Below are 11,368 nucleotides of genomic sequence, written 5' to 3'. Positions count from 1 at the left end.
ATGGATATGTGCCAGAATAATTTTCTCAAAGAGCTTGCCGAGGAATGAGGTAAGACTAACTGGCCTATAGTTTCCTGTGTCCTTCTTCCCCTTTTTGAAGATGGGAACCACGTTGGCCCTCTTCCAGTCTTCTGACACCACACCAGAGCACCATGAGTGCCGGGGTACTGCAATGACCTCAGCCAATTCCCTCAGTACTCTAAGGTGGAGATCATCCGGACCAGCTGACTTCAATATATCCAGTCCCTCCAGAAGTTCCCTAACTAGTTCCTCACTAACCCTTGGCCTAGGTGTGCCTTCCCTGGGGCCTGAGGGGGGCCCAGCAGGGGCATGACTGTTCCGGTCCCTGCTTAGGAAAATGGAGGCAAAGAAATCATTAACTAAGTTAGCTTTGTCGTTTGGTGTGACGACCAAATTTCCTAACATGTCCTGCAGGGGCTCCACATTACCTGGAACCTTCTTTTTACCCCCTATGTATTTAAAAAAGGACTTCTTGTTGTCCTTAATCCTTAATGTTGTCCCAGTTCCATCTTTGCCTTGGCCTTCCTGATTGCCCCCCTACATCCCCGAGCAACTGCAATATCCCTGGTGATGACCCTTCCTTTCAATTGGGTGTATGCCTCCCTTTTAGCTAGGGAGGCTTTTATCATACTGTGTTCTTTAAAACTGAGCAGAAGTTGGTAGTCCTTTGGCTTTTTCACTTTTTCAGTACATAGTCAATTGTAGTAATTGGATTAATTTGGCTGGCTTGCTTGCTTGATAATTAGAGAGCAAAAAATTGACTCAACAAGGTATTTGCTTAACCTTTTTTAAATAACATTTTGATGGATGGTTATTCATTTTAAGTTTGTCATTCTTTTGCTACATGTTGATTATTATTGTTGCTACTGTTATTAGGAATGGTTTTTCTGTTTTATTTTAGATATTTTCATTTTTCAAAACAAAATTTCTCTTGCCTTAAGTCATGAATTCGAAAAGGTATTTGACTTTTTTAGATTTTCTGGAACAAAAAATTTAGTACTGCAGAGAGAACACCCATCTGTTTAAAGAGTATAATGATGGACCTCTTCTGTTGGAATGAATGTGTAAAGTAGCTTAAAAGCAGAATATGTTTTAAAAAATTCAGTACTTGCATTGATGGGGAAAAATCTTGTAACAAGTACAGTGTTTTGTGTTCTAGTTTTTTAATCAGGTTCTGGTACTTGGAAAACCTTCAGTAAGTGATTTGTCGGAGCATGTATTTGATTTGATACAAGAGCTTTTCGCTATAGATCCTCACTTGCTACTCTCCGTCATGCCACAGCTTGAATTCAAACTGAAGGTAGGATACAATGTAGTTCTTGAAAACATACTTCAGTTTCAGGTAATCTGAAACCACTTTCAAACTTACTTTCAAACTTTATAGCTACACTTTGATGATGCTTTTGTTTGCAGATTTGTGTAGTCTATCAAAAATTTTGCACTTGAGCAATACTAGCTTGTAAAAAGTGCTCTAAAAATGGGATGCAAACCCTTTCTCTCTTGCTCTCTAACCATTATCAGCCAGTTTGTCTCATTTTTAAATTAAGGAGAATGCTTGAGTTCCTGAGTAAATTGGGGGCTTTCAGGTACTACTAATATTAGTATTAATATAAATACTAATATTAATATACATAAGCCTTTTATACTAGCTAAGTAATTAAAGAACATATTTAAAAATATATAGTTTCCAACTGCATGGTAAACATACTTGTCAGTTACTTTTTGTATTGTTTCCATCTTCATAAAGTACAAACTACTTAAGTGATGTTAACATTGCATATAGATTAATTTCTTCTATCTGTGACCTTATGTACCAGGAAATTGAAAGAGTTGGGAGGTTTCAGATATTGTTTTACATTTAAAATTAATATTTTAATATAACTTGTTGGGGGAGAGAAGAATTCTGTAGTGTAATACAAACAAGATTGTATAGCATCCTTTACAGTTGCTGTTGGCTGGATAATGATTGAGAATTTCTCTTTCATTTTTAGAGTAATGATGGAGAAGAGCGTCTGGCTGTTGTTCGACTTCTGGCTAAACTGTTCGGTTCTAAAGATTCTGATCTAGCAACGCAAAATCGTCCTCTATGGCAGTGCTTTCTCGGACGGTGAGAAAATACGCAAACAGATTTACAAGCTTTCATTCTTTACCAGTGTTACATGTTCAGAGTAATCTTAATAAGCAATGCTGCATTCCAGCATTTTGTATTTTCAGTACCTATAGTTATTTCAGTAAGTTCTTATTAAGATGGCAATAATAATATTATTAATAATAATATATCTTATATCATTGCCATCTTAATTTTTTTGTTGCTGTTGTCATGTTTGGTCTAACAGGGAAGGACTTTGATAAAAATTATAGTCTGTGTATTCATTACTATTATTTTACCCTCTAAAACTGTTTTAATAGAATTGAAACATATTCTCAACATGCTTATTCAATTATGTTATTTGCAAAGATGATTTATTAACGTTAATCATTTTCTGTTCCTCTAGATTCAATGATATTCATGTTCCAGTGAGATTAGAAAGTGTGAAATTTGCCAGTCATTGTTTAATGAACCATCCAGATTTAGCAAAAGACCTCACTGGTAAGGTGCCTAAATTAGATTTTGGACTAATTTCGGATGGAGGTATAGGGAAGATAATTGTTTAACGTACATTGTAATATAATTCTAAGTGGTATTAAAGCCAAGTTTGCCAGTATTTGGTGGAGGGACTCAGTCAAGCTACATTTTCCTACATAAGGCAAGAACCTGGAATAGATTTTCATGACAGCCTGATAGGTAAAAAGATATTATCTGCATTGTTGACAATATTATATGCATTGTTAGTTTATTACAATAATTTCAAATTATGATAAAGTATTTGGTTTAGCTGAGATGGTTATCTGTTAAATATGCAGAACAGTATTTTCAAAAGTACTCAGTGTATCCTAACTGCTTTCATTTAGTTTCCTATCCGTGCTGATTCTAGAACACGTAATTTCTACCTACAGTCCAGTGTCATGATCAGTTTTAAAATGGTAAATTTAAGAAGTAAGAGAGAAAACAAAGGCACAAGCCTTGTTTTTAAACCATAACCATATGGTATGTGCTGAGCCTATAGTTAGTTTTTTCTTTCAGGGATGATTGCCTAGTAGGAATTGAGTGCTCAATGTCACTAAAAGCTAAGTTTTGTGTATCTGTAAGCATTTATCGTAAGTCAGATATTTGTCTCATTGCTGAAGATGAATGAGCAGACTTTTCATAAAATGAATGACTGAGTATAGAGTATCCTTTTTCAAAAGAAAAACTTAAAAAATTTACGTAGTGTGAAATAAGGCATTATTAATTCTCCATTTGTGTACCAAATATTGTGGAATACCTGAAAAATTCTAGCTGTGACTCTTTACTTACTATTGATGATGCACCAAAGTTAGTTTGGTCACATTTTGCTGTTAGCATATCTAGCAGATAACTCCTCAATAATATTAATTTGAAAAAATAATTTGTCATGATAGGATATAACTGGACCTTGTGCTGTAATTACTGAAATTGATATTTTATGATTACATGGATGTCTGTCATGACTCCTTATTGAAAGTTGGACTGAGATTTACTGTTAAAGTAAAATTAAATCTTAAATTTCCATTCACTGTTACTCCAGATTTTTTATAAAGAAAGATTAAAGAGGCTGTGCTGGTTAATGGTTTAGGACTTGCACTTTCACCTTTGAAAGTTTTTTCTGATTCAGTGCTGTAATTTATATATGTGCAAGGATTTCTAATTCCAGTTCAGTTATTAAAATGCTTAATTTTCAGTGATACATATTAATATTTACAATGTAAAGAAATTGCATTATGGCTATAATAAAATACTTTGTAAAATAATCCACAATTAAGAAATCATAAAACAATGTGTTACAAACATTATGAGCTGAAATACTGAGAAACAGTGAGTTGAAAAAAATTTCAACAGGCTATAACTCTTTTTTGATTCAGGCTAACCTTTAATGTTTTCCTGTGTTTTTAATTTAGTTTTTTTTATATTGTAAACACCTTCACAATCTGGGAAAGTATCTTTTATGCAATGGTGAACATGCCCCTGGCAATTACTATATGATTTTAACAATAAATTCCAACCAATTAGATTTTACTTGATAATTTGTTTTGAGAAATGGCGTCATAAAGAAAACTGTGCCGTTATAAACAAAGATTTACAGTTACAAACAATATAACTTTTATCATTTAATATAGAAAGTGCCAGGAAAATAGATGTTCCTAATATGCATTTAGTAGATACCATAGTATAGTTGTGGTACTTTCCTGTCATTTAATTGATTTCATTTTCCTAATGCATTGTCATGTCTTGTATATATGCAACGAAGACACTTGAATATACCATTCATAACAGGTGATATTTTTCATTGTAACAGAGTACTTGAAGGTTAGATCTCATGACCCAGAAGAAGCCATTCGACATGATGTCATTGTTACAATTATAACTGCTGGCAAGAGAGACCTGTCGTTAGTCAATGACCAGCTACTTGGCTTTGTAAGGGAGAGAACACTAGACAAACGGGTAAGAACTTATACTGGTTTTCCATAATAATTCACTTTTAAATGCAACTAGTAAGTTAAAAAAATGGTAAAAGAATGCAGCCTTCTATCCTATGGATCTGTGTGTGACAGTTTTAATTAGCAAGGACCCACAACATTTTACAAGCTGCAGGCCAGAACAACAGAGCCCTGGTCTGAAGTGGGTCAGGTGGCTTTCATTGTGTTTGAGTGGTAGGGAGATTATATGTGGAACATCTTTGTGCCTTGTTTTTATATTTTATGACCATTTAAATTGGTTAAACCTGTGGCATATTACCATTTATCTTACGGTTAACACATTTTTCATGTAATAAATGTAACTTCTGCCAGGGGTTTAAAGAGATTAAACACTTGTACCACATGATTGGTAGTACTTTTAGTTATATTAATAGAATAATCAATTATAAGAATGGTCAGTTGTTTTAGTATAGAGTATAAACCAGCAGCTAGCCAAGATGCAGAAAAAATTCTCTGTGTGAAGTGCGCAATCAGCAAGAGATGTAAGATAATAAGGAAGTAGGGCTGGAAGGGACTTTACAGGGCAATGTAGTCCAACCCCCTGCTTAAGGCATCATCTCTGACTAAACCATTCCAACCAAGTATCTGTCTACTGTGCTCCTAAAAACTTCCAAGGATGGAGATGCCACAATTTATGTTCCAATGCTTGAAAGCCCTCAGAGTCCTCCTAATCTCAGGCCTAAATTCCCCCTGCTGAAGCTTGAGGCCATTGCTTGTAGTCCCATCCCCTATAGCCACAGAGAAATCCCATCTCCATCTTCCCTGTATAACCTTTCAGGTATTTGAAGATGTATCATATCTCCCCTCAGTCTTCTCCTCTCTATACTAAATAACCCTAGTACTTTCAGCCTTTCTTCATAAGCCTTGCATCTCAGGCCCCTAGTCATTTTTGTTGTTCTGCACTAGACTCTTTCCAAACTGTCCACGTCCTTCTTGAAGCATGAGGCCTAAAACTGAACACCAGTACTCCAGGTGAGGCCTCACCAGTACTGAATGAAGAGGAAGAATTACTCCCCTTAATTATTTTCAAGTAACCCTCCTGGTAATACAGCGCAATATGCTGCTAGTTGTTTTTGCAATAAGAGGACACTGTTGGCTCATATTCAGACTATGGTCTGCTGTAACCGCCAGGTCCTTCTCTGCATTACTGGAGTCTACCCAGTCATTCCCCATCTGTATGTGGCTATGCAGTTATTTTGTCCGAAGTGCTGGAGTTTCCACTTGTCCTTCCTGTATTTAAGGAAATAAACATGTCAGTCTCTTCCGATATGGCTGCTCGCTTAAGACAATGTAAGACATCTTACTGGATCTTTCTGTTAATACTGTTTTTTTCACCAGTGGTGTAATTAAGGGTAGTCAAGGAGGGCACCAAACTGGGCCCCAACCTGAGGCAAATCCAGCTGAAAGACTGGCAGAAGTCACTGCTGCCCAGACTGCAAAAACTGGGCACTGCTTTTTCCTTCAGTACTTTTACTATAATATAAGCATATTTGTGATAAATATTTAATGAAAACATTTTTTTTTCTTAAGTGGCGGGTAAGAAAAGAAGCTATGATGGGTCTTGCGCAGCTATACAAGAAGTACTGTCTTCATGCTGAGGCTGGCAAAGATGCTGCAGAGAAAGTGAGCTGGATAAAGGATAAACTTTTGCACATATATTATCAGAATAGCATTGATGACAAGTGAGTCAATTTAAGCCTTCATAAATTTATTGTATAGTGATAAGAAATATTCTGAAGAAAAGTATGTACTTATCCTCAGGATGTTATTAGACAGTGCTAATGATTTTCTCGGTATTGGTGCTTCAGATGTGGTATATAGGTCAAGAATTCATTTTTTCCTCAAGTAAATTACATGGTGGAATAGCTTGAAGTTTTTTAGAATGGTGGTTAGAGGGTAGGGACTTGCTTGCCCTTAAAATGTTGTCATGGAATTTGATCTGAAATGACGACCAACTTTCTCGCATGAATTACCTGCTGTCTAGAAATCAACAGCTTTTGCTTTTCTTACATTCAGTTTGTGTTTCCCTTAGTTGAGGTTGATTTTTGCAATCAGCATTTCATCAGCCTTTTTCATATACCACTGTGGCACATTTCTTTCAAATGCTGTTCAGAGTTTGACCCTTCAGAAATGAAAAAATAAAAGCAGTGACTGCTTCTTGCCATCCCTGTCTTCCCATGCCTCCTGCCCCATCAAAACATCTGTTGGCAAAGGGAAATGTTAGTTCTGGGCATTTTACAACCTTTATTACTGTGTAAGTCTCCACTGGGATATGCAAGATGAGAGCACAGCACAGGTTTCTAATGTAGCAGGTCCATATCTCAGTCATTTTTTTATCTTGCTGTTTCTTAGAAAGAATCTGCTGTATCTTAGGGCTACTCAAAAAATCTTTTCTTAGCATCTTCTATACAGATTTTTAGGGGCTGGTGCAAAGGGGATAAAAGCTTCTTCCTCCTACCAATTATAATTATTCAGATCAATAGCACGTAAATTTATATTCAGATACTCATGTTGAGGCAGCAGAGTCAAGCCCTGAAAAGTAAAAAGGAAATTTCAGAAAAGAAGGTCACCCATATGGAGTAAATTCTGCAGAATTGTATCCTTCCAGGGACGTACCTTATTCAGTGCACAACATGGATAGTTAGCTAGCGAGTGGGGAATGAATCAAAGTTACGTAGCAAATGTGGCAGTTGTCTTTAATTTGCCTGCCTCATGTGGTTTACAGAAATTGGAAGTGTAGTGGAATGTGAAGTGAACGAGTCAGAGAACCGAAGGAGGAAAAAGAATGGTCTCATGCTTAAAGTAGTGAGGAGAATGGAGTGCTGTCCATACTCCTTTCACAGACCTTTATTTGAGATGCTGGACAAATGATTTAACATTTCCCAACCCATTAGGCTTTGGCTGTTCGTTCTCTGGGTACACAACTTGAGAGACTTAGGGCTTAATTTTCACAAGAACTTGGAGCTCTCAATTTCTGTTGAAATCAGTGGAGGCTGTGAATTCTTAACACCTGCAGTCTTAATAGCAGCAGTCTAATGTGATTTGGTGGACTCTGAATTCTAATCCTGACTGCTTCTGACTTTGGTTTTAAGGAAGTCACTTATTTTTGGACAGTTTCACCATCTGTAAAACAGTGGATTACCTCACATTATTCTTTCAAGGATTAACTACTTAGGGTCCTCACAGAGCTTTGCAGATACAGACTGCTATAAAATGCTACATTTTCTAAAAAGCATGTCCTGCATGTCTCAAGTTGGCCACCTAATTCTTTAAGCATCCAGAATTAGTCTAGCTTTTTTGCAAATTTTGTCTTTTTCCTCTGTGACTCAGATGCTTTTCTATAAAAGTATTTAGAACACTGAATTATAAAGATAAAAAAAATACTGAGCAGCTGCCTCTGTGCTTATATGCTATCCAGTTGGTGTACAGAATAAGACCATTTCTGCTGGGGGGAGGGGGAGTGCATGTTACCCCAGCACACACAGAAGGGGACCAGAATGAGTGTGCCTCAAGTAACCTTAACTTTTCCATCTCCTAACTTTTTAGAGCTTGATTTTGTAACTCTAAGATACTCCTTTGAGTGTTTGTCCATATGCACGTTCCACTGTTGGTATGCATGGGCCTTATGTGCTGAAGATTGGACACTTATGGCCAGCAATATCCTTATGGTGCCCATGTGCCCTGAGATTTCTCATGCTTTGCACTGAGGGCATAAAGAGAAGAGTGAACCAACTATATTTCAGCTTCTCTCAACTGGCTTTTGACTCTAAACAGAATGTTTGGTGCCTTTTTTCAAACCACCAGTAAACCCTGTGCTTAACCATTTAATTTGTTATTAATTAGCCTGGTAAAATATATCAGTCTTTTTCTTTCTTGCAAACCTTTCTGGATTCAGGATGGCCTCCTTGAAGTTGACAAGCTTCAGATATTACCCGTCTTGTGACAGGATCATGTCGGCAAACTGCAGACACTCTTAATGTCTCCATTACCTGGGGGAAACTTATATTCTAGGGAATGATTTATCTGTAAATCATTCACCCCTTGAGTCTGCATGGACAGGAAGTAAAGAGCCCCTCCTGGACAAGTCTGCAGACTTAGTCACAGTCAGGGTTCCAAGATGCCTCCTGGGAATCGCAGAATCTGAATTCAAGACCCACAGGGTACCAAAATGTGCTTGGTGTATCCCCAGTCTACCAAAACCAACACGTTCTCTCACCTGATGAGAAGATTGGCAAATTCTCCAAGAAGCATTTATCCAAAGCTTCCTTGTGCTACCTTTCCACTGAGATTTTGTGGCTCTGATCAGTTCTTGGTGAAGTCAGTCCATAATCATGGTGTTCCAAGAACCTGTAATCAAAGCATTATGCTTGAGGAGCTTTTCCCTGTGACACCACCAAAGCTCCATCATCAGCCTCCTACTCTTATTATTTCTTTGGAGTCCTTGGCAGTAGTGGTTCTCTACCAGTGGTACTGATTCAGGAGGTGGTAACAATACTGCCTTGTCCATATGCCACACATTAGTCTACAGCACTGGTGAGGTCTGCAGCATAAAAAGTATATTTAGCCTTCCGGAGCTTAATTTATTGGTGTTGTCTTCCTTTGTTTCCTCCAGTGTCTGGACCGTGGTCTCTCTGACACCGAGTTCTGTTGTCCTACCAGTGACACCAATGTGTATTGTCCTTGGACCACTTTATATGTTCACTCTTTCCACTTCCATAGTAGTATTAGATGATAGCTAGGGTTTGGAGTACACACACAGGTACTCTCCCAGAAAGTTTCTTTTGTCTTCCTCAATGTCCCCAAGGAGTCTAGAACAGACAGTAGGATGCCCAATGTCTATTGCATGGTCCTTGGTTTCCGATACCTAGGTTGCAGGTCCATGTTGAACTTCTGGGTTTCTCAAAGGGGTGACAGTTATCTAACAGACCCATCCATCCCTGATTGATGACCTCTGATGTACAGACTGCCTTGCCCACTCACCTGTCTCTAGGTAGTGAGACCACCTCTAAGATTGACATACTGATTTCTTCATCCCACTAAAACCAAGAGTAATTCTCCTGGCACCTTGCAGCTGAATGACTTCAGGGATTTCCAAGATGTCCTGAAAAGAATGAGAATAGTTTTGCATTTTCCCTTGTAAGTGGTTAAGAAATTTGACTCAGACTGTTGGACATTCTGCTTTCTCCTTCTGTGGGGAAAGTAGCTATAATGATACACTTGTGAATCCAGCTAGAAGAGGTCTGGTAAACAGCCATACCAGTCTCCATCCTGCTATAAAGTGAGCAAGAATTACTAAATCTCATCCAGAATGACAGAATATTTCTGCACCTCTCCATTGCTATCACCACTGATTTATGATGGAGACTAATGAGAAACTGCACCAAAATAGAACCACAACAAAGGATGAAGACAAAGAAGTGGATTTATTCAGCTGTAAAGTATAATCCACCGTGATTTTGCTATCTAGAGTACTAAATATTAAGTTGTTATTAGGACTTTCCAGAAGGGGGTCAGCTTCCTTCATGGACAAGTTACTGCCAGATGTAAGAGAGGAGTTCCCATCTTTGGTGATACTTGGATCAGATTGTGACTAAAAATAGGTTATAAGCTGCTTTAGGTACAGCTGATAATGTCCTGTCCAGTATTGATAGTAGTAAGTGATGTCATGCACCAAGGCTACAGGGATCCAGCTTCTCCAAGAAGATGCAAACCCCTGTGGATGACCTGCCATTGGAGAGAGCAGAGTTTTTCAGTGCTAAAACAAATTATGTCCTTTTATACTTTGAAGGATTCAATAGCATCTCTTTCATCACTCAGTGTGTGCAACCTAGTAGCTAAAAGAAAGTATAGGCAGCAGTCCCGTACTCCCCAAAGAATAGCCCTGTAATCCTCCTATCATAGGTCATTAGAGTCACCAAGAAAGAGTTGTTTCGGTAGGAGAAGGCAACTTACTTTGACCATTCCAGTCTGCCTTGAGGCATGGACAATAACAATTTTGTTGGGACTTTCGGAGATAAGAACAAACTGCTCAGTATTCTGAAACGGGTAATACATCTTGTTTCACATGGTGCCTACTTCCATGTTTCCTTCGTAGTCTTATTCAGAGTTTTTTCTCACAAGATACTACTATAACAAGAGGTTTTTTTACTAAGAACTATAGAAAGTGTTTCCTATCTTTGTTGGGGCAAGGTGATTCTATAGTAATTACTTTCTAATTCTGAAAGGAAATGATTAATGACAGCAGCATTTCTGACCTCAGGAAGAGCCCAACATGCTTATACATATGCTGAAGATCAGAATGGTTTAGGATTGATATCCTTTCTGAAATCAAAGGAACTGGTTTGCATCTCAAACTTCAATGTGTATATTTCCACATATCCAACATAGGACATCATTTCATAGACGTTAGGGCTGGAATGGACCTCAGAAGATCAAGTCCAGCCAGCCCCCTGCCCAAAGGGCAGGAAGTCAGCTGGGGTCATAGGATCCTAGCAAGATAAGCATTCAATTTGTGACCGTTCGACCTTGTCATCCCTTGGGGCGCTCTGGTGAACAAACGTTCCCCCAGATCCTGGTGGTCACCCCTGATAAACTTACAGGTGGACATCAGATCACGCCTGAGCCTGCACTTTTCCAGGCTAAAGAGTCCCATGGCTCTCAGCCTATCATCGTAAGATCTGTCTTCCTGACTTCTGATCATGCGCGTGGCTCTCCTCTGGACTCTCTCAAGCTTCTCCACATCCTTTTTGAA

General features: G+C 38.2%; 1 protein-coding gene across 1 annotated transcript in view; it reads left to right on the top strand.

Moving 5' to 3' along the window:
• The window catches only part of PDS5A (PDS5 cohesin associated factor A), a 125,116-nt gene that overhangs the window by 54,833 nt on the left and 58,915 nt on the right, over positions 1-11,368 (top strand). The window contains exons 7-11 of the mRNA XM_019552581.1: positions 1,181-1,321; positions 2,013-2,128; positions 2,517-2,611; positions 4,437-4,582; positions 6,148-6,299. Coding sequence (XP_019408126.1) covers positions 1,181-1,321; positions 2,013-2,128; positions 2,517-2,611; positions 4,437-4,582; positions 6,148-6,299 — 650 coding nt within the window. The remainder of the gene's footprint in view (positions 1-1,180; positions 1,322-2,012; positions 2,129-2,516; positions 2,612-4,436; positions 4,583-6,147; positions 6,300-11,368) is intronic.

The sequence above is a fragment of the Crocodylus porosus genome, unplaced genomic scaffold (assembly GCF_001723895.1).
Source record: "Crocodylus porosus isolate Cpor-Errol unplaced genomic scaffold, CroPor_comp1, whole genome shotgun sequence".
NCBI classification, from domain to species: Eukaryota; Metazoa; Chordata; order Crocodylia; family Crocodylidae; genus Crocodylus; species Crocodylus porosus.
This window is presented reverse-complemented; position numbering and strand designations above follow the sequence as displayed.